Here is a 25,107-nt window from a genome sequence, read left to right on the forward strand (position 1 = left end):
GAGATGGTATTCGTAAAGAAGATACACCCACGAGTATTATTCGTCTGACTCGGGTTCAATGGATGTGAGGTTTTCTCCGGCGGATCGAAGAGGGGACTGGGAATTGGGGGTGGGGCAATCACCTGTCTTGATGTCGTGCTCGCCCACCAGCACCACCACGTCGCTGGTCTGCTTCTTGACGAGGCAGTGCGCCGCCGTCAGCACGTAGCGCCGCGCCACTATGGTGGCGCCGCAGAACACGTTCCTCTGCGTCAGCTCCACCAGCCCGGCCATCATGGGGAACTCGTTCATGCCTGTCGTCTCTCCGTTCACTATCCTCGTCTGCGGGCAACGGGTCCGTTCCCTTATATCCAGGAGCCCGCGTCGTCCCGAGAGGGAGGGGCAGAAGGGTCGCGGCTGAGTTTCCAGAAGGTCAATAGCGGTGTCGGCCTGGACTCGGCGGGGCCCTGGGCTTTTTCTTTTATGGAGGCCCTCCCCAGGGGAAACTTGATTAAACCCACAACAATTTAAGCCAACCTAGCACTTAAATTTCAACGATAGTTTTGTTAATTTATCTTCATATTAATTTATGTTCATATTATTTCCTGATAATTTATCTTCGGGTCAGTTTCATAAAAGCTAACGATCAAATTCCTGTGGAATACAGTTATTATTTATTCGTGGTGATAAATTATTTAAATTGCAATTTGTATTGACCATTACTTTAATTTACACGCTAATACAATTTTAGTTTTCCGTTTTCCACCAATGTCCATATTTCGAGACGAACAATACACAAGCAAGGAAAACAAAAATGATAAACATCCACGTGGGGCTCGGGGCGATTGCCCGGCTTGCCCTGCCGTGGAGCCGCCCCTGGATAATTGAATTCTTAGTAAACCTTAAAAGTTATGAAACATGCGCAGATATATTTTAGTTATAGTTGTGGCCACGGTTACATTCACGGGATTATTATTTTATAATTTTTTTTAAATTGTGAAGTTTGAATAGTTGCACATTAAATAAAATGGAGAAGGCCCGACAAAAATTATCTGCCCCCAAGGCCTTAGTTTGTTCTCGAAAGCTCTGGCTCGTGCATATGACAACTGTTTGCGGTTCGATATTTGTTTTCTCCGAAATCACTCCAGGATAATGCTGAGATGGTTCTTTTTGCTACGGGCCATGGCAGATTCACTCTATCCGTCCTCCTTGCGCCGAGTTGTTGAGTTTATTCCACTCTAGCACGTTGTTAGTACTTATCAGCAGATGGCACGCTGTGAAAAGTACTTTATTTACCTCACCATCGCCCAAAACATTGCGCAAGATTGTGCTTGACAACGCCAGGTAATGGTTGATAAGCACGTAAACAATCATTTCTGCCGTTAAAAACAGTCTATTCCATTAAATTGGTCATTTCAAACTGTTTCAACAATGCAAACACTACATTTCGATTTATTTGGGTGTGCCGCGAACATTGTGCAGACCATCAGATGGACAAGTCAGCTTTACTTCGTGCCCGTGGAGTAATGCATACATTTCCACCTGCTCCTTAATGACGCTGCTGCCAAGATGTTAAGTCCATCTGTAATACCAAACCAAAAAGTTAAAAAAAAAGAAAAGAAAGTGATCGAGTCTTTCAGTACTCGCCGAAGATGTGTAACATCTAACCTCGGTAACGAGAACATTCATATGTTCTCATGTTACAAATACACTTAAAATACGAAACCCGGACACGAAACTTAACGTAAAATTCTTTGAAATAATGCCTAGCGTGATAAATATACAAAATTATGTTTTCAACTACATTTCTGAATTTAATGCAGTTTTTGGGCATATGCCATTGAAGTTTAGCACTGTTTGTCATGGAAAAATCCCCCCCCCCCAAAAAAAAAGTAACTTAAGGAATCAGCACTTATTGTCAGCAAAGCATTGAAGTGAAAAACATTCATTGCTACCTTTAATTAAAAAAGAAACCAACTTACTAGATAACTCAGTTGCAAATCAACAACATCAGCCAATAATATCACATCTTTTGTACGCGGCTAATCAGGATAGCCATCGCTTGAAATTGGTTGTGCAAAGGGAGGAGCTCTAACACATAGTTTTCCAGTGTAGAGCCCTGCTTCTAACATCACGACACACAAAGCCTCCGCAAATCTGTAGGTTCGTAAGGGGGTCGCGCGGCCCGAGAGTTTTGCACGCGGGGTTAACCGACACGTTATCTCTGGATATGGTGCTTGTATGATGTACACTGCCCATATTTTGGCCTGCATGCAATAATCATAAAACATTCAAACACACATAAAGACATAGAAACCAATTTACTAGATAACTCAGTTGCAAATCAACAACATCAGCCAATAATATCACATCTTTTGTACGCGGCCAATCAGGATAGCCATCGCTTGAAATTGGTTGTGCAAAGGGAGGAGCTCTAACCCATAGTTTTACAGTGTAGAGCACTGCTTCTAACATCACGACACACAAAGCCTCCGGGGGCATGTTAAGATTCGGCGGTGTCCAATATCAGTCTGCTTTTGCCTGATGGTGGAAACATATGTCAGTTCTCGAAACGTCGCAACTGTTGTCACTGGAAACCTTCTGTGTTCGTCAGTGCTATGGTCGTTGTATTGTCCATAGTACTTTTTTATCTTCATCGTTGTGTTTATATGTTTGCTACAATGTCCAGATTTGTTGTCTGCCTGCATTTAATCTGTCTAGTCGTTTTTAGCCTTCTGCGTTCGTTTGATACGTTATATTATTTTTCATGACTAAGTTCTCTTCAACGGAATTCTTGTGCTGTCTGATATTTAGAGATTGAATATTTTTAATCCGTGCTGTCGTCATTGTTTTGTCCATAATATTGTTTAGTTTGATCTTTGGTTCCGTTTTTCCGACATCAACTAATTCAGTTTTGCTTCTGTGAATTTTGTATCCTCAATTTTTTTCTCTCGGAATTTTTCCATTACAAACAGTGCAAAATGCAATTGTGTATGTTAAAAAAATGCTCTTAATCAAAATTTCCAATTGCATGAATTATTTAAAGATTGAACTGGACGTGAATCACACGTAGTTTCCGCACCCGCCGCTAAAATTGCTGCCGGAGTAGCATCGTTGTCTATCGAATCATTCCATTTGCAGACCAAAATTTATACTACATATATAATGAAATGGCTCCGATAAAAGCGAAAGAGACTTGAAAAACTACTAAACCCCAACTTTGGATTATTTTTAAAAGGATTATTTTTAAAACACTGTCCATATTTTTAAAATTCACTGAACAGTTAATACTATAAAGTTTCTCTTTGACTTTGTGAACTTTCGCTCGCGGCATCCACCGTCTGTTACACAATTCCGTTCCTTTATTTCTGTCGCATTCACGAACTTACTCCAACCAAATGCTATATACCGAGAGCTAAGATGTTACACGTCAAAATAAAATTAATGACAGTGTAGATAATGGGTGTGTACGTACCAGCATGCGTTACTACATGGATACTGAGCGAGCCGCTTTCTGTCCAATTGATGGTGTGCATAATGTTTACTGGACACCCAAAACATCCAGTGAAGTGTAGTATCTACATTGATGAAACACGCTCTTTGAATGCAGTGGGTTTGTTTGTCGCTGTTTTTCTCGAAGTTGTTTCTCTGTATTTACTATTATGGTTGCATCTGTCTCATGGTGGTTAGCCTATTGTTTTCAGCTAGGCTATCATATTTTTTGACTAAATCCATTTCACAGAATTATCTGTGTTGTCTATGCGGGCGACGTTTTTAAAACAGCATATAATTAATTGGCTTGTTTTCCGAGTGCGTTATTTGTATCTTTGAAGTCGATTTATGACTTTCTTTTTCTACATCAACCTACATCAACCAGAAATAGCATACGCAAAACATATCATGTTAGATCAAAGGACTGTATCACATAGAAGCGACTGTGTTGAACGACGGGACATGTATTTTTCGTGGAAAGATTTCGAGGATAACGGAGAGTAAAAAAAAAAAAAAAAAAAAAAAAAAAAAAACCTCTAGCATCGTCTGTGCTTTGTGATTAGTCGCGTTTCTTTCAGGCTCATTACTGACAGCACACCAATCACAGTAATTCGCAAACGCGTCCTGAATGGCCCGGTCAAATAAGTCAGTGTGTTTTCTTTAAGGACGGCCGCCAATTACAAGGAAGAAACCGTTGGCGCGAACATAACATATCGCAGTCTAACGGATGTTCCAATTTTTTATTTTGCAAAAATGCCTGCCCCTAGTCATCGATAGAGACCAGAAAAATTCGCGGATTCATTTCGCAGGATGCTAAAATTCAAATAATTATACCTCTGTGCTGCTTCTGCTATTGGTTCACTGTTAATGTGAAGAGAGTTAAGAGACCCTCGATGAAAGAATTATCAGCTTACAAACTACACAGTAGAGACGCCTCACGAGTCAGCAGCCAACGAACAGATGAAGTTTGCCCAAGCTTGCAGAGGATCCCTTGAGTCCATACTGGAGGTAACTGTACCCGCGAATGTTTTCCAGTCTTTGCGGTATGGTACGGTCACGTGCATGGGCGAGAGTTCGTATGCAACGCTATTAAGTAACGTCGCAGCGAGTACGGACAACTGCTAAGCTTTTTGTGCAGGATGATTCAGAATTATACCGACAAGTAACCATCAAACGTTTAGGACCAATATAAAATTTGTACAAACGTTCCTGCCTTTACACAGTTAGTGTAATATTTTGCAACACAATATTCCACCGGCTTTTCCATCAAAACATATTTTATAAATATAAATTATTGAAATCGGGTTCCTAGTTTAGGAAATTTTTATAAGTTTTTATGAAAGAAGAACTTCAGTACATTTTACTACGTGGAAAAGATTAGTAGAAAAAAATAAATGTTATGATATATTATTGTTACATATATTTTTTAAATAACCTCTTGATATATATTTAATAATTTAAAGCCTAGAAGAAAACAAATTTGCTACCGATTTCTAAAAATTATATTTGAAATTAACTTTAGAATAATATCAGCCCTAAATTTAACCATATACATATATATTACACTAGCAAAAAGTGGGCTTTGATGCGCTCTCTTGAACCAGCAAGAAACTAACGAACACTGAATAACAGTGTCACTGGCTTAGTTTGTATCGGAAATATGCATATTTTTAAATTTTGGCTAGTTTAAGATAAGTTTTTCTTAAAATATTAATTAAAAAACTATTAAAAAATATGTACTATTTTTTCTATGTTTTGGTTATTATTTAAAATGCATATCAAGATGTAATTGAAAAATATATATTTATAACTTTGAGATACCAGGACATTCATTGTGTCAACATTTTTTTCCTACGTAGCAAAACGGTACCAACATTATAATTTTCTGAACATGAAAACTATCTGATTTTCATTCTTTGAATGTAAAAAAAAACATTAAATTGACCGCTATAATGATGGTAAAATGTATTACAAAAGATTACACGAACATGTTGAGGACAAGGACATATTTGTACAAATTGCGTATTTGGTCGCAAACGTTTTTACAGGTGTTGTACTCATAAGGAGAGAACTGGAATATTCGCTAGTTAATTTGACAGTAGGCTGGAATTCAAATGCGTGTACCATTCTGCTGATTCTGCTATTGGCTCGTGGTTTAACTGGAGGTCTCTGCACCAACGAGAAACTATCATCCAAAGAAGAAGCATAGTAAAATCACAGGCTACCCAGTAGAGACGCCCTGCAAGTCAGCGGCCAATGAACAAGTGGGTTTTAAGCAGCGAACAGAGGAGGTTGACCTAGAGGTCATTGAACCGGCGAATATTTCCTGGTCTGTAGTTGTTACGCGGCGTCGTGACCGAGCACCGTGTCCGGATGTCTCGAGGCGAAAGTAGGGGCGGAAATGAATGTGATTGTTTAACGCGAGGTTTTAATGGCACGCACTCCCAGGAATGGGCTAAATATTACCAAACGAGCCACCCAGGGTAGGGGTCAGCAGACTTTCCAGTGATATGAGCCAAATATTAAGTAAATAGATTTTTTTGAGAGCCGCAACATGTACTTTTCTGTAACCTATTGACATCTTACCTCCGTGGGCAGTAAAGCACGGTCCCCACCCCGCCAGCACCAGCCCCCGCTGGCGGAACACACCCTCACACCCCTCCTCCGTGCAGTCACCATCGCTAGCCAGTCTTCGCCCGCGCGCGACCCAGGACGGATGTGTGACCCTGTGAGACCCCGGGAGGCGTGAGACCGCGAGACGTGAGACGTGAGTAGTGATATATGTGAGTGTTTTCCGGACGCGAACTCCGCACCGCCGACGAGCCTAGTGAGCTGCACAGGGGCTGACGACCCACACCCACCGTGGCCTAGCTGCAAGCTAGCCTGGCGCCCATCCGGACCGAACAGTACACCAGCCGACTTCCCTACTAGGCTCACCCGCTAACGTAGCCACCGTTACCGGGACGACGGCATTTGGCGCCCCTGCGTGTGGCAAAAATCAAGATAATTTCAGTGTTCTACAGCAACTTTTCAACATCCAAGCTGAGCGGTATGCGGGAAACGGCCATTTCGTGCGTGCGACGTGATTAGGGTCAGACAGGCCGGCGCAACCAGCGCAGCGAACAAAGAGCACCCCTCCTCACCCACACAACATTCCAGCGGAGCGAGCGACGCAGCTGGGTGACGTCACGACCCAACACCTTTCGGAGCTATCGCCCTTCTCTTTGTGCGGTTATCCGGGCAGCTATCGCCCTCCCTTTTGTGCGATTGTCCAGGCAGCGGCCCACACTCCTTCCTCGACGCTGCGCGCGCAGACAACTACAGCACGACCCAACCTCCCACTCCCTCCCCGCCAGAGCTATCACTCTCCTCTTTGTGCGGTCGTCCAGGCAAGGGGCCACCACGCCTCCTCTCAGTACAGGGTGCGCGCGTACGACTATGTAACTAACAACTACGATCAAAAGAAACACCTGACACCACTCCATTAGTTTTGATTCTTAAAGATTCCAATGTTAAAAGTAATTTTAACTTTTTACTAAACATTTTCTACTGACAATCTCACCTCAGATCTGATAGTAACACCAACACAATGTTACCCCACACAATGACCATCTTCTGTGCGAAATGCTCCTTACCAAAAAACATGGATCTACTGACGGGAACATTACCATGGCACAACACGTGCCTGTGTGCACCGGACATGGGAAAAGTCCCAACCAAATGTGAGACAGTGGCCAATGCATGGGACATTCCAGGGAACCCCATATGGAGAGGGGAGTCAGAGGTGAAGCCACCACTTCCTTGGCAACCAACCCAAGGAAACCCAAACACTGGTAACCCCTCCACCGGGACACCACCCATCGACACGAAACCAACCCTATGTAAAAACTGTGCTCAGTGCGGCTCCGAACAGACGTCCGTGCAACAGTTTTCACCACTGGTCGACCTGAGCCCACCATGGGTAGCAGCACCACATTTGGAGATGAGTGCTGGAAGTACCACGCTACTGGAGACACAAGACACAAGGGCCTTCCTGCGACAGTGCAATGTACGCTTGGCGCGAGCGAGGGTACTGGTTGACGAGTGGGCACAATGGACGAGCGAACAGCTACGAGGCGCCGCACAGCAGTGGTGGAGCCTTTGGGGCCAGTTCGACATGTCGTGGCACGAGTTCGTGGACTGGCTCACGCGGCGGTTTAACACCAGCCAAGCGGTGGTACTCCGCACGTCCCAATTATACGAGGAATAGCAGCGGGACGGGGAGCAAGTGGAGCTGTTCATCACCCACAAAGTAAAGTTGTTCCGGCAGATCTCCCCAAAAATGGATCTGACATCTGCGCTCCCGACCATCACCACACTGCTACGTGACGAGCTCCAGCCTTTTCTCCACAGCAGCCAACACCTCTCAGTAGACTACGTGCAGCAGGCAGTGGCCACGGAGAAGAACTTGCAGAAAGTCTGGCGGCGAGGTGCACCAGCCTCAGAGCGGGCAAACAGCAGCCACTTCACAGCACAGTGCAGCTGGCAGACAAACCAACCAGTCAGGGCAACCGAGTGGCAAACCCTGCCCAGATGACAGCGGGCCATCGAGGGTGCGACAGCACCACCAATGGCACTCAACCCACAGGGCTACCGTGAACACTTGCAGCCACGTGAATATGACCGACCACCACAGTGCCCAAGAGGCTGTCCCAGCGAAACATACCACTGGCATCCCTTCATCACAACGCCAGCACCAGACGACACCCTCATCGGGAAACGGGCCACCAGGGGAGCGGAACTGAGGAGCCTGCCCCCCACAAGACCACCATCCTCCCCACCAGCCATGCCGGCACCACCTACCACAGACCCAGCACCATTAAAATCATCGGCACCACCTGCCACAACACTCTCCTGGGCACCAACTGCCCCACCACTGGAGGCCCCACTGGCACCACTACCTACCGGGAGCAAAACTGGCCCCAGGCCAACCCTGGGCCAGCTGTTCCAACTGCAAGACCACCTGCTATGCATACTGGTGGAGGTGAATGGCCAGCCGGCCGCAGCACTGGTGGACACAGGCGCCAGCCATGTGTTCATCACCCCGAGCCTCGTACCACCAGGGGCGCTCCGGCCTCACTGTGCGGAGCTGCGCCTAGCTACCACCACACAACCAGGAGTGACGGTGGGCCAGGCGGAGATTGAGGTAAGCCTTTGGGACCTTACAACCACAGTGACTGCCCTTGTTGTGGAAGATTTACACAAGGCCCTTGTCCTGGGACAACCATGGCTAGCAGCACATGATGCTGTAGTGGAGCTAAAGTCGGCCCGCATCCACGTGGGAATACCGAAACGGTTAACAGTTTATGGCATAGGCTTCACACCTGAACCACCTAGTGAGCCGCTGACTCTGAGACAGTTACACCACGATGTCCCCCTACAGTATCAAGCCGCCATCAAACAAATACTCTGCGAGAGGCAGGGTGTGTTCGCCACGGCTAGCCCACTCCGACGCACCACAGTAGCGGAACACCAGATCCCCACCACCCATGATCGACCTATCCACCAGCCACCTAGGGGGTATGGCTTCAGGGAGCAGCGTGCCATCCGGGAGCAGGTGTCAGAGATGCTGCAAGATGACGTCATTGAGCCATCCAGTAGTCACTGCAATTCCTGTGTGGTGTTGGCCCCCAAGAAGGATGGCTCATTACGGTTTTGCGTCGACTTCCGGCCCCTGAACGCCATCACTGTCAGCGCTCCCCCCCTCAGATCAGTGTCGAGACCGCTATAGCTGGGCTAGGACGGGCCAAGGTGTTCAGCACCCTTGGCCTGAAAGCCGGCTACTGGCAGGTGCCCATACTGCATGGGGACAGGGAAAAGACGGCTTTCACCGTCCTGGATGGGTGGCGCTTCCAGTTTAGAGCCATGCCTTTCGGCCTTAAGTGCGCGCCTGCAACATTCCAGGATTTGATGACACGGGTGCTGGAGGGTTGTTTGGGGCAGTTTGCCATGGCCTACTTGGACGACGTCATTGTGTTTTCTGAGACATGGGAAGACCATGTCCAACACCTAGCACTCGTCCTGGAGCGGCTAGCCACTCACCACTTAATGGTAGCCCCGCTCAAATGCCACATCGGCGCTTCAGAAGTCGAGTTCCTGGGACATGTCGTGGATGCAGCGGGCAACCGTCCACAGCCCAGCCACCAGCGGAAAATCACAGAGGCCGAGGTTCCCCGGACCCGCAAGCAATTGCAGCGGTTCATCGACCTCGTCAACTGGCTGAGGAGTTATGTGCTAAACTTCTCTCACGTCATTGCCCTCCTGACTGACCTCCAGTCCCCACAACACCGCTACCGGTGGGATGCAATTGCTCAGAAAGCATTCAGCCAGGTCAAAATGGTGTTCACACAATGCCATACTCTGGCACAGGTCGACCCAGAGCATCATTTGTACTTGCAGACCGACGCCAGTACCCTGGGGGTAGGGGCCATGCTGTTCAACCTGGACCAGCATGGGGGTCGGCAAGTTATAGATTATGCCAGCGTGAAGTTCGGCTCGGCAGAATGTCGTTATCATAGTAATGAGCAGGAGTGCCTGGCTGTCGTGTGGGCGATGAAGAAGTACCACCCACACTTGGAAGGGAAGTCCTTAACACTTCGCACAGACAACCAGTGCCTAACTTGGTTGCATACAATGCAGGGAAGGAAGGGCAAACTGATCCGGTGGGCATTGTTCTTACAATCCTTCGACTTTAACGTCGAACATGTCCCCGGAGCAGACAACCAGCTGCCCGACCTGCTGCCCCATGAGCCGGACGAGCGCAACGAGCTGGTCGACCCAGAAGAGTGGGAAGACATGTTGCCCCGCGACAGCCGAATCAGGCTACCTCACCCAGATACGACTTGCACTCTGATCACAGCCGAAACACTGGAAGAAGGCGATCCTCTGTGTACCTCGAACGACGTCCACCGACGGGTACTAGAGGCACAAGAAGTCTCACCAGAAGCTGCCCGTCGGTGCCAGCAGGTTACCGAAGGAGATCAGGAGACCTGGAGTACCCAGGACGGGACATTGATGAACCGAGCACCCGGGGAACAGGTCGAGTGGAAAACCTATGTACCACCCGAGGCACGGGAGGCTGTGCTACATTTCCACCATGACCATGACTTGGCCGGACACCCAGGTACTGACCAAATATGACGGGCAGTAGTCAGTTATACCACTGGCCCGGAGTCACCCATGATGTACGAGATTACGTGTGTGAGTGTGAGATATGCCAGTCGCGGAAGGATCGAAGACGAGACGGGAAGGAACAACAGCAGCCCCGCGAGCCCACCACGGCATTATAATCACTAGCGCTCGACATGATGGGCCCCTACTCACGAACTCCTAAAGGACACCGCTTCATCCTCGTAGTAACCGACTTCTTTACACGCTGGATGGAGGCCTGCCCATGTCGGAACGTGCGGGCGGCCACGATCACCAAGATCTTGATAACAGAGTTCCTGCCACGCTGGGGCTACCCACAGTCGGTTCTCACGGACAATTCCAGTCAGTTCCTGGGCCGGTGTTGGAAGGCCTGGTGTGGAGATCAACAAATCTGGCACCACACTAAACCTGCCTACCACCCGCGGGCCAACCCCATGGAACGCAGGAACCAGGAGCTGAAAGTGCAACTCTGCATCCGTTTGGGCCAGGACCATGCCCAGTGGGACCAACACCTCACAGACACACTCTTTTGTGTCCGGCGCCGGACGAACGCCGCCACCGGTATGACACCCACCGAGATGGTCCAGGGGCGCAACCTGCCACTGCCCGGGGAGTGGACCACTCATGGGGTTCCGCACACAGCAGAAAATTTGGAGGAACGGGCCCAGTGTCGCAACCTCGCACACGAGGGCACACACCAGAGGCAATGGGCATACGCGCAGGAGATCACACCTATAACAAATCAACCCCCTCCTGGGGTGCGGACCGGGGATCAAGTCTATGTCCGGGTCCACCCATTGTCAGCTGCCCCTCGCAATTACTGCGCGGGATTAGCCCCGCGATGGGACGGGCCCTACACCGTTCAGAAATGGCTCGGCCAGACGACATACCAGGTATGCCTAGGCGGGTGCCGAGTGAAGAAAATACACCGGGATGACCTACGACTCGCCCCACTCCCAGGAGACAGGCTCCCGGGGACACCGACTCCCAACTGCCCATCCGTCGACACGAGGTTACAGGGGGAACCGGATGAACCGCAAACACCCTCCGCTGGGAGGAATAACAACTACCCGACGTACAAACCCAGTACCGACCGCAGTCTCAACAAGAAAACCTGGGACAATTCAGCATCACAGATGTCTCAGCAGATGATTCTGAGCCCGAAGCTGATGGCACATCGCCCACCCTACCGGTCGTGACTGAGCTGGAAGAGCTAGACCCAGAAACACTGGAGTCGCCAACTCGCGGTGGCTGGGGCCACCTTGCGCCCCTAGAAGGAGCCACCTTCACAATGTATGTAAGCGACTCGGATGAAGAACCACCCATCGGACCACACCGACAGTCACCGCACCCCCCCTTCGTGAGACCGGCCCACAACACCCGGACCAAGAGGCCAAAAACCGATCTGCCCATGGCGAGGCCCGAGGCTCGCGAACGGTGGTAAAACAGGGAGTCCCCAGCGCTATCAGGCTGCTGAAACCAACAATGCAGACATGTCACCAGGTATCCCTGAGCGAGAGAGGGTGCCCTACCGGTCATCGTCAGTCCAAATCGGCCCAGAGAGAGAAACAGCTGCATCAATGGACCCACAGATGGGCCCCTCGGTAGGAAGCCCAGAGCAGGAAAGGAGTCCATGCCATCTGCAACAAACGTGGGGGCAACCCGAATATGGGGTAACCACGGTAAAGACCAATGACAGCCCACAACCTCTGGGGAGTCGGGCAGGAGACGGTCGACCTGACCACCCCTGCCGAGTACGATGGCCACCCAGGTACCTGGAGGCATACCACATGGGAAACATCCCAGGGACCCTCGTCTGGAGACGCCGCCCCCAGGTACACCATGAGGGACGCAGGGGGAAGCAGAGCGCAGACCCTACCAGCGGCGGCTCTCACAGGCGCCTCCCACCTGGATCTGCTGCCAGCAGTCAGAGTGCAAACATGCCGCGGGCGCCCGAGCGCGGGGTAAGACTGGACTTCTCCAAGGGGGGAGCATTTGACATTGTACCTCCGTGGGCAATAAAGCCCGGTCCCCACCCCGCTAGCACCAGCCCCCGCTGGCGGAACGCACCCTCACACCCCTCCTCCATGCAGTCACCATCGCTAGCCAGTCTTCGCCCGTGCGCGATCCAGGACGGACGTGTGACCCTGTGAAACCCCGGGAGACGTGAGACCATGAGACGTGAGACGTGAGTAGTGATATATGTGAATGTTTTCCGGACGCAAACTCCGCACCGCCGGCGAGCCTAGTGAGCTGCACAGGGGCTGACGACCCACACCCACCATGGCCTAGCTGCAAGCTAGCCTGGCGCCCATCCGGACCGAACAGTACACCAGCCGACTTCCCTACTAGGCTCACCCGCTAACGCAGCCTCCGTTACTGGGACGATGGCACTATCTACATGGAATATTAAGAATACCAGTCGACCCGTGCGGAATTCCTCAGTGCGCACCAAATCGTTTTGTGTGGCATGTATATTTTGTATATGAAAGAAACAATGCAATTAAATTTTAGTTTCACATCAAATGGAAGCTGAAAGTTCCTAAATGATAATGAACCTGCAATGTGAACAAAGAATTTATTCAATAATTGAGTATTGTGACTAACAGATGCTATGAGAAGTAAATGTAAGAGGTTATGTTTGTAGGTTATGTTTGCGGTACCAAATATCAAGAGTAATTTCAAAAGTACTTACTTATAAGAAAAGTCTGACGTTCCAGAAATTTTGGTTAAGTGGTTTTTTGGTGAAATTTTTTAGTTAAGGTGAAGTATACTGAAACCGTCTCTAACTGCTAAACGATAACAATAATATTGTAACTGAGTCATTGTTGTTCTCAGTGTAGTAACATGAACAGAAAGATGTTGTCTACCAACAGACCATCCTGAATTATGAGTTATGTTTGTAGGTTATGTTTGTGATACAAAATATCAACCCTAATTTCAAAAGTAATTAATTGTAAGAAAAGTCTGACGTGCCAGATGTTTTGGTTAAGTGGTTTTTTGGTGGAATGTTTTGGTTATGTTGAAGGATCCTCTAAGATTTATCCTCATAAGTTCTGTTTATTATGATGGAAGTGCAATTTAAAAAAGAAATATGTAAATGCTGATGTTTCAAGTGGTTATCCGATTCGATATTTATCGAATCCGATTCGATATCCATCGAAAATCGACACATCCATTAAAGGGCTTCTTTTAAGATGACTTTAAAAAATTTATGAGAAGCGGTACAGTTTTAGACCGTGGGTCTAGTTTTCGTCATTAGCCGGCACGATAAATTTTAAAATGAGGCGTAAATAATTGGATTTTGATAAAGGAATAACGAAGACTGACAGAAAAAACAGGCTAGAGAAATAATATATAAGATAAAAAAAAGAGACACGAAACCAAATTCAAAATTAAGTCTTAAAAACATGGAAACATGGAAATCTTTGTGAAAAAAAAAGTAAATGTTTATATATATATATATATATATATATGGTAGTCATTATTAGAGTTGAACTGTGAGACAAGGAAACCTAAATTAAGTGCGATGGTAAAGGTGCGAAAGTGCAGGTTGGGGACATTTTTTGTGATTGTACTGTTTTGGTTTTTGTTCGCGTGCTGTGGCAGCGCAGTGAGTTGCAGAGCTGTGAAATCCTACCGAAAGGGCTGCCGACCCCTGCCCTGGGGTCATGGCCGGGTATCAACAAGTCCACCGCATCTGCTAGGAGTCCCCAGACAACCCATGGCGGCACGCACCGTCTTCCTCCAGCCGCAGGAGCAGGAGGGAGTGGCGGTGGTTGTGGTGGTGGTCGAGGTGGCGGAGTCAGGCAGCGCTGTGAGGTTGCAGAAGAAGAGGCCGCCCTGCGAGTAGTACGAGGACTGCAGCACCACGTTCATGGCGTTCGAGGTGGACATCACGCTGAAGGTCCCCGCGCCACAGTAGTACTCGGCGTCGTCGAGCGACGTTTTGCCCGTCAACGACACGCTCAGCCGGTCCTGGGTGCAGTTCGCCATCTAGAACACACGACACGTGTCGCTCGGTCAGCAGGCTGTTCTCATCGAGCCACTACGGTCGGCATCCACGTTGGACATTGTAACTGATACTTGGAAGCAACTTCGCCGTTGCAAAACAAAAAAGGAGGGGGGAAGTCGCAGGCTTTCACGGCCATTGGCTGCATTTTTTTGGCTTCTGGGTGTAGGCCGTGTCAGGTAATTCACTTTAGACGTTTCGGCAGTCATTGCAGCTGCCATCACCAGGTAGACTAAGCCAAGTAAATGCAAAAGAAAAAAAAAGTTCGCAGTAATACTGGGTTCGTATTCTTACCCGGGAATTTATGCTTTGTGTTGTCCCAGTAGCTACGCAAGTTAAAGTTTACTTGCAAACCGTTTCCTGAATAGTTTTTTCAGTATTAACTACATCAATAATAAGCATAATAGAAAAAATAGTCAAGTTGTTGAATATCCGAGGTTTGAAAAAGTTATTTTTGTACAAAACTTCAATCAAAAAAGAAATGTCCGTTTTTTTTCCAATAAAGATATTTCAACAATATATATTCAACAATAACCATAGGAAAGTGTTGTACTAGTTTATAATATCTTTCTCGTTGTATTAGCTAGAGACCGAAAAAATTCGCGGATTCATTTCGTGATATGCTGACATTCAAATAATTGGACCTTTGTGCTGCTTCTGCCATTGGTTCATAATCATTGAAGTATCGAATCACAGGCTACCCAGTCCAGAGACTCACAAGACAGCAGCCAATGAACAGGTGGGTGGCATTGGCCCGAGTAAGCAGAGGATTGTGGAGTCTATCCTGGAGGTCACTGAACCCGCGAGTTTTTTTTCCGGTTTCGAAATATTACAAACCAATTCTTGGCAAATGGTTTCTAAATTAATCAATTTATTGTAAAAGTGCAAGAAGAAATTCCGTGTGCATGGGGCTGCTGGCCGGCAGATAGTTCGAACTGACACTGTGGGAATACCCACAGAGGCGCTCGTCAAATGGTACTGACGTGTGTCTGGGGATGGCCGATCCGCAGACACTGGAAAAATTCGCGGGTTCAATGACCTCCAGGATAGACTCCACGATCCACTGCATGCTCGGGCAAACGTCACCTGTTCATTGGCCGGTGTATTGTGAGGCGTCTCACCTGGGTAACTATAATTGTGGGTATCTAATTGGTCCAGAGTCCTCCAGAGTCCTCCAGATCAGTGGTTCCCAAACTTTTTCAGCTGGCGACCCACCTTTCCGTATAGGAATACCTCCAACTGTCTATCGGTCCATGGTGGAGTTATAAAACCTTATTTGTATCGTATCCCTTCCTTATGTATATATAATTTACCATCAAATATTGCAAATATATATGCTTTTTTTAAAGATACCGATTGATTATTGATAAACAATTTGTGTTCTGATTTGCAAATGGTTGACAAAATATAAGCACTTTGTAGCAAAACAGCTATTTATTTAACAATAAATATGTGTTTGCACACAATTCGATTTGTTTCGATTTTTCTTATCTTTTCTAATTGTTTATTCGATGGTTTCTGATAGTTTTAGGTTCGATTCGTGACCCACCGTTTGGGAACACCGCTGCTCCAGATTAACAGTGAACCAAACGGCAAAAAAAAAAAAAATGTAATTATTAGGATTCTATCCTATCACGAAATGAATCCACTTAATTTTCCGGTCTCTATACGTATCCGCCGGCCGGGTTTTTCATTCGGTTCTAGACACGTGCAAAGTTAAAACATGGTCGCAGTGTGGCCTGGTGATCGTGAACTGACAGCGAGCTATGGGTGGGGAGGGAGAGGCGAGGACAGGCGGAACTGACTCGGCTCCGGCCTGTCAGTTCAAACTGTGAGTGCATGCAACCCCCCCCCCCCCCCAAGTGACACTTTGCAGGCACACGGACAAAGGGATGATGCAATATGTAGGGTACGTACGTAAGTATTTGAAACACGCGTACGAGTGTGCAGGCATGCGAGCGTACAAGAGTGTGTGCGAGCATCAGAGTGCAGAGATTTGCCAGTAATCTGCAATGCAACCATGCCATGAGCGCTGCTGCCATCAGTGTTTTTCAGCGAGTAATCTGATAGCTTATAAAGTTCACACTCGAGGTCCACACGGCATCGAAAAACCTGCAAATTGTCTTAAAGTTGTTTGACTCCCTACTAGAGTTCTAGCATAATCCGTTGTTTATTTGTAACGGATACCACAATGTTCCAGGTGGAATGGATATCTCTGAAACATCAGAAACCTCCTGTATTGAAATAAAACATACACTTCCACCCCTAGATACGTCCCTTTTAAACGAACATGCCAGTTACGAGGGACTGTTTCTGTTCGGAAATATAATCCCGCAGGTAAAATTTTAGTCTCCACAGCATCCGAGCAAAAGTCACATACAGAGGTGTGAAAATTTTTTAACTCAAGGCAAAGGTTTGATATTTTCTAGTTTTCTTCACACTACATACATTCTAGAATCACTCAGACATGTTATATTGACAAACTAACTAACTGGTGAGAAAAATTGTACTTAGACTGTAAAATGTTTTCATTTCGGGGAAGAAAAAAAATCTCTTTACTGTAATAATCTTCACACCTATGAACTTTGGAGTCAGTCACCTTGTCCACGTGCAGGAGTGTGAAAGTCGCTCCCTTCCTTGTCTGTTTCTTGTTCAATGTATTCAGCACAGAGCAATGTTGCGGTACGAGCGATCGGCAAACTTCTGACTTCGGAACTTCTCGGGTGTTGCCCTAACCTCCCGTCATAGCAGACTCTTTACTACTCTGTAAAACTCTTCATCCAGACCATCCTCCGTATCCTGTATACTCCTACATGCATAGCCTTGCATCCCGCATGTATGTGCCTGAAGTTTTCCCTGTGTCTATTTAAGTTTTACCTGGACCCAACTTAGCAAAGCTTTAAGGTAGTTTTAAGATAGGGGAGTTAGTTATAGCTTCAACTGCTGCCATGGCTGGCTCCTCCTCGAACAAAGCACACAATGCATGCGAATCTTCCCTGCATGGCTAATCCGAGCATGGCTAGGCATATAGACTTCAACCTGAGACACACCTAGGTCTCTGCCCTAACTCGGAACCTCCTACAAATATACTTAGTTCTTGTTAAGCTAGGAAAAAAATTGCTCTCCTCACCTAATACAAGTTTATCTTTTGCTAGAAAAAATGAATGCAACTAATTTAAAATTTTTATCATATTTTTTTTATTATTCAATAATACGTTCTCAATGATTTTTCGATAATTTTTTCTCAAAATTTTGTTTTTCTAATATTTATGGATTGTTAATGTTATATACTTCTTAAGACGTTAAGCTTAAAATAAGCCAACTATTATTTAGAAAAGAGAATGATTATTAATAAAATATTGAAAAATTACTTACTTGTATTTTACTTTGCTGGTAAGAGCAAAACCTGTTATAGGCGACTTGATTGGTACTAGCATAAGTATGTTCCTAGAAGCAGCTTGGCGCCTGTCCGAGCCAGTGCTCACGTACAGACAGCGGCGCGACACCCACCCTGGGTATGGAGATGCTGCAGTCGAGGTAGAGGCGGCTGCCCGAGGCGGCCACGGCGTACCAGCGGCAGTTGGTGTCGCCTGGGTAGGAGTTCGGGTAGCCGGGCGAGTAGATGGAGTAGCTGGCGTAGTCGGTCACCCGCTGGTAGTAGTCGCAGTCCGCGGAGATACGCGCCGTCGCCGCCGCCAGGGTGACGATCAGCGCGCACGTCGCGTCCTGCAAGCATTCAGTTGTTTTTTAGGGCGCGTTCCGAACAGGCGCTGCTTTTACAACAGATTCATTCGGAAACCGGTCGCCAAGATATCGTTTGTAATACTACAAGAAATATTTTTTAAATTTGTGCAACACACTGCTGTGGTTATTTTTGCAGACGTGAAAAACGTCTTTTTGAAACAATACTATTTCTCATCGCGCTTATTGATATGCGCACTTAATACTTGAAAGCTATTCAGGGAACAGTTAACAAATAACTTTGACTATTGGAGTTAGTGGTACAACACAAACCAAGAACCCGAACGTAGTATTACTGCGAACATTATTTTAGCGGTATAATTTCTTTCATGTAAATGTACAAATTAACAGATATATGTAATTTCACAAGATTATTTCAGTTATATTTACGAAATTATTTACTGCGTGGATTCTTAACAAAAAAAAAAAAAAACTAACGGTAACTCAAAAAGTAGCGTGTGCACACGAGATTTTACCGCCACGATTTCGAACCCACTGATTCACAGCACACAGCTTGGGAGAGAGGTCGTGTGCATAGGAGGGAAATTAATGTATTTTATTATTTTCTATTACGGACGCCTGGCTCAACAGCAGAGAGAAAAGTAAGGTGCCATTTTGAGAACTGTTTATATTTGTCAATCATATTGTAGCAAAAATTGTCTAGATATTACAATTCTCAGGCAATTACTGCTTTAAAAATGAATACATAACAGTTACTTTTAAAAATTCATTAGAAATAAATATAAATACATAAAAAATCTTTTAGAAAACGAGAATAATGGTTAGAACTGTTAGATATCAAGTTTACATAATACAAATGAATTTTTATGTTGAAAAATGTGTTCACAAACTTCTAGTCAGATGTCACGGAATAAACATTAGGTAGTCAATAAAGTTATTTATTATCACTACCAACCTATGTCGGATACGACGTGAAATTGCATTAGCTAAAATAACAGCGATATTTCAATTGTGAACCGATTTCGCACAGGTCTTATGTACTGCTAGGTGCATGATCTGCTATGTAATGGCCGGCTATGTATTAGCCATTTTTTTTTTTTTTTCCAATTGTGAACCCAGCCAGAGAATACTTATTTCAGTTGAGTAGTATTTTTTGGTTCCTCCGGGGACAGACTTCAGGCTGTGGTTTGTGGTGGGATCAATGACCGACCGACCTCTAACGTCACGGCGGCCATATTGGATGACCTCTAACTTGAACTTGACCTTTGACCTTCAAAGTTTACCAAAATTAGTCTAAATTAGCCAAAAATTCACCAAAATTTCCAGTTATTTGAAAAAAAAAATTCCGACAAAAATATCTCAAAAAATTCCACAGTTCAAAAATTAAGATTTCGAAAAACCACAAAATACTTTTTGCCTTAGAAAGAATACAAAGTCCTAAAAGAGGCTTAAGCATCCAAGTCTAAAGCCTATGATAAGCCTCTGACATCATCTAAGATTATGACCGCCATCTTGGATGTCATTTTGTTTTCTCGAACATTACGCCATTATGTTTTCCGCCATTTTGAATTATGACGTCCACGTTACAATTTAGGTTACGGCCGCAATATTTATTTAATATCCGATATTAATGAAAAATAAATTAAAAATTATAAAAAAATTAATTAATCGAATTTATTACTAAATATTTAATAAAAAAATTATAAAATAATAATAAAAAACATACATTTACGACACGAAGCTCGGAGTCCTCTGTTCGAACCCGGTGAAGGCCAAAAAAAAAGTGACGACCGATCCTTCCTCCACGGAAGACACCTGCCGACTGACCTACCACCAATACCAATACATATATTGTCAGCTGTAATGACATGTTCGCCATCCTGTCTACATCTGCTGGAGACCACCATATTGTTTTCGTCTGCTAGAGTGCGCTGACACCATGCTTGTTTAATTCTTACCCGCTAGAGTGCAGTAATGATTTATTATTACTGTGACACCCGCCATAAAGTCATTTAGAGGCCATATTGGAAATTAGTAATTTTAATGCTAGAGATTCGGGAAAAATTCCCAAATTCAATAATAAATTTGTAATCAATATACTGATTGATTCGATCGATTTCCGTCCTTGGTTCGATCCCTAAATGATGCAAAAAATTTAATTTAATATCAAAATGATGATGAGTGTTTTTAATTAATCATGTTCAAAATTCTTAAAGAGGCTTAAAATCCTCTACTACCATCATCCTATAAGCTATCTTTACCACCATCTTGGAAATTCGTAATAATCAACTTAGAAATTCAGGAAAAAGTTCAAAATTCATTAAACAAATTTGCAATCATTATACTGATTAATTAGATCGACTAAGGTCCTTGTCACGATCCTGGACGATATAAAATTAATTTAACATAACATCAATTTAGCATTTTAGTGACAGGTTAGAGAAATAAAACACAGCAATTTCTTTTACAAACGTAATATTTATTATTTAATTTATATTCTACTACAGGATAATCTGCGAAGGTTAGCAATCCTACAAACATTTAGGTCTGCATTGGCGTGAAATGACTAATTATTAGCTCCAATCGTTTTATACTAGACAGAGACCAGCCAGAACCTTTACTGACATAGTCCTCCTCTTCTCGACAGAGTTTCTGGATACCATGTTTAACAGTTTGCTTCACATCGTTAGAACTGTAAATTACTGCAGCCGATGTCTTCAATGCACACTTCTTCACTTTGTCATCGAACGGATATGGTTTGCCATATACACAGTCCAGCCACAAGTTATATTTTAAAGGACCATTTGTTGTTACTTCATCAGTAAGCTGATTGATTATGTTCTGCCTGATATCGTCAAGAAAATTACAACTGTCTTTCGACTCACCTAACGTAATTAGATAATAGTAATCTTTCAATGTTCCATGAAATGCAGCCTGCCCCAAGTAGAAGCCATTATCATTCACCTGTAATGCACCAAACACGGTCTTAGATTTAGTCCCATGTCCAGATGCCATAGCAATCGGCTGCTGCGCATCTGTTTTTTGCTTTTACGATTTCGAGTCTCCAATCTAAAGCGAGGAATCGAAATTTCTGCAGGTAGTTCAGTAGTAGGCGCACGGACTTCACCTTTACAGTTTTTCACATGTCGACGCAAATTATCAACTCGAGTAAACCATTCATGACACTCATCGCAGCGATACTTCATGCGAGATAAATTCTTCATACATTTACGTACATCATGAGAAAATGTGAACGACATATCACAGTAGCTGCAAGGATACCGCGGTGATGAAGACGAGCCTTTCAGACCCGATCCAGATACTGACGTTGCCGCAGTTGTACCAATTCCAGGCATACTCTTATGAACGTCAATGCAACGTTGTTAGTAGTATGCCGGGTCAATGACCGATTGCTCTGACGTCACGACGGCCATCTTGGACTCAGAAATATTTAATAAATAAAAAAATTAATAAAAAATTTAAAATGAAAAAAATACATAAACTTCTGGCTTGTACTAGAACTCTATCCTTGTTCAACAATGTGAAGTTCACAAGCTAGCAGAATCTGTTTATGTATTTAAGATATGCAAAGGTCCTGCTGTGCGGCAGAAAGTAAAGGTTTCTATACAACAACGATACATTAATGTTCATAAGAGTATGCCTGGAGATGGTACAACTGCGGCAACGTCAGTAATTGGATCGGGTCTGAAAGGCTCGCCTTCATCACCGCGGTATCGTTGCAGGTACTGTGATATGTCGTTCACATTTTCCCATGATGTACGAAGACATGAGAGGAGTAAATGTACGAAGAATCCTTCTCGCATGAATTATCGCTGCAATGAGTGTCATGAATGGTTTATTCGAATTGATAATTTGCGTCGACATGCGAGAAACTGTAAAGGTGAAGTCCGTGCGCCTACTGCTGAACTACCTGCAGAAATTTAGACTCCTCGCTTTAGATTGGAGACTCGAAAGCGTACAAGCAAAATAAAAACAGATGCGCAGCAACCGATTGGAACTAAACCTAAGACCGTGTTCGGTGCATTACAGGTGAATGATAATGGCTTCTACTTGGCGCAGTCTGCATTTCGTGGAACATTGAAAGACTACTACTATCTACATACGTTAGTGAGTCGAAAGACATTTGTAATTTTCTCGACGATATCAGGCAGAACATAATTAATCAGCTTACTGATGACGTAGCAACAAATGGTCCTTTAAAATATAACTTGTGGCTGGGCTGTGTATATGGCAAACCATATCCGTTCGATGACAAAGTGAAGAAGTGTGCATTCAAGACAAGGGTTGCAGTAATTTACAGTTCTAACGATGTGAAGCAAACTGATAAACATTGTATCCAGAAACTTAATGAATTTTGAACTTTTTCCTGAGTTTCTAGGTTGATTATTACGAATTTCCAAGATGGTGGTCAAGATGGCTTATAGGATGATGGTAGTAGAGGATTTTAAGCCTCTTTAAGAATTTGGAAAATGATTTATAAAAATTATAATTTTTATATAAAATTAATTTTTTTTGCATTATTCATGGATCGAACCAAGGACGGAAATCGATTGAATCAATCAGTATATTGATTACAAATTTATTATTGAATTTGGGATATTTTCCCAAATCTCTAGCATTAAAATTACTAATTTCCAATATGGCCCCTAAATGACTTTATGGTGGGTGTCACAGTAATAATAAATCATTACTGCACTCTAGCAGGTAAGAATTAAACAAGCATGGTGTCAGCGCACTCTAGCAGACGAAAACAATATGGTGGTCTCCAGCAGATGTAGACAGGATGGCGAACATGTCATACCAGCTGACAATATATCTATTGGTATTGGTGGTAGGTCAGTCGGCAGGTGTCTTCCGTGGAGGAAAGATCGGTCGTCACTTTTTTTTTGGCCTTCACCGGGTTCGAACAGGAGACTCCGAGCTTCATGTCGCAAATGTATGTTTTTTATTTATTTTTTAATTTTTTTATTAAATATTTAGTAATAAATTCGATAAATTAATTTTTTTATAATTTTTAATTTTTTTTAAATAACTGTAAATTTTGGCGAAATTTGGTGAATTTTTGGCTAATTTAGACTAATTTTGGTAAACTTTGAAGGTCAAAGGTCAAGTTCAAGTTAGATGTCATGCAAGATGGCCTCCGTGTCGTTAGAGGTCGGTTGGTTACTAACCCCACCACAAACCACAGCCTGAAGCCTGTCCCCGGAGGAACCAAAAATTAATTCCCACTCAGTTGTTACTGTAGTGTGACTTCTAGAACAAAAATATGTTTAGCTTTTTATTTCATGACACTAAGACCCCAAAACTATCGTCAACTCTAGAAGATTCAATACTGATATATATATATATATATATATATATAAACCTTTCAAGGACACTATAACTGCAGTAATGTTGCACAAATGACTTTAAGACTGATGTCATAAACTATAAAGACTGAAAATCTCGGTTGAATTCGCTAATGGAAAAAAATAATTGGACCAAAGTGGTTGAAATCGCTATAGACTAACTTCCTCAATATGAAAAAAATATTGAAGCTGTTATATCCTAAGAGTAGGTAATATTAAAAACCTAACTGTGAATAGTTTTATGATAACTTTTACCATTAGCTCAACGGGTGGAGAAAAAATGAATTTGGAGGACAAAAAAAAAGCTCCCTTAGTAGGCCCAGTGTAAAATCCGTTCAGAGCTATTGAAAATATTCTGAATACTATCCAAAAAATTAATTTGGCTATTTTTTTTTAACAACCCGTTCCTGCAAGGGGTAACGTTCGGTTGAAATTGACTATGACCGTTTTTGTTCCAACTACATAAAAAATGAACTTTGTAATTCTCCTTCGTCTGTACGCCAAGTCACTAGAGAATCTTTTTTCAACATTATGTCGCTCAATAGCCCCACCTATCTGGTCACATACGCTGGGCCGGAATTAGAGGTCTGGAGGCCTCGGGGCAACAGAGGAGCGGAGGCCCCTTGGCACCAAATTATTTTCCAAATAAAATGAACAATTTTTTTCAGTCGAGTTTTCCAATAAATGATTTATTGTGAAATCAAGTAGATTCTCTTAGTATTTATAAAAAAACACATACATAAATATAATCGGAGACAAGAATTATATGAAATTAAATTTTAGTGTTAATGAACGGAACCTTCCGAGCTTTTTTCGCCGAAAAATCGTTGATGATTTCGCTGAAATCCAATTCCCGGAGTAAATCGCTTTCAATGCTCAGGAGAGAAAGCTTCGATAAACGGTTTTGTCCCATCGTGGTTCGGAGCCTATTTTTTATAATTTTCATTTTTGAAAATGAGCGCTCTCCAGTGCAATTTGAAACCATCAAAACCAAATACATTCTCAATGCAATTTCAAGGTTTGGAAATGTAGCTCTGAAATTTTGATCTGCGAGAATTTGGTAGTAAAATAGTTCCGGCGATTGGTCTTTTCCATAGTCCTTTTTGTATGAGTCGATCAAAGACACAAATTGAACCAATTCATTACCGAGACTAGGCTCTAAATCATCCGTATAAACTTTCACCAATGCCTCTGCTGCAGCGTGCAAATTTTCAGCATCCATCTTCTCGATGTGATTAAGAAATCCAAATGTCGAACGTACAGCCTCATAGGCATGCAATCTTTCAGTAAGAGAAACACATAGCTGGTCAACCACTGGGATGAAGACGGATACTTTGTATTTCTCCTTGGGTGACAGATTTGCGT

The 25,107-nt window shown here is 44.3% G+C and overlaps 1 protein-coding gene across 1 annotated transcript in view; it reads right to left on the reverse strand.

Annotated features, from left to right (window-relative positions):
• LOC134528107 (venom serine protease-like) overlaps positions 1 to 25,107 on the reverse strand; it is an 80,245-nt gene that overhangs the window by 44,576 nt on the left and 10,562 nt on the right. Inside the window, exons 2-4 of the mRNA XM_063361382.1 lie at positions 18,182 to 18,397; positions 14,398 to 14,655; positions 123 to 321 (exon numbers count right to left, since the gene is read on the reverse strand). Coding sequence (XP_063217452.1) covers positions 123 to 321; positions 14,398 to 14,655; positions 18,182 to 18,397 — 673 coding nt within the window. The remainder of the gene's footprint in view (positions 1 to 122; positions 322 to 14,397; positions 14,656 to 18,181; positions 18,398 to 25,107) is intronic.

Source organism: Bacillus rossius, chromosome 1, assembly GCF_032445375.1.
Source record: "Bacillus rossius redtenbacheri isolate Brsri chromosome 1, Brsri_v3, whole genome shotgun sequence".
NCBI lineage: Eukaryota > Metazoa > Arthropoda > Insecta > Phasmatodea > Bacillidae > Bacillus > Bacillus rossius.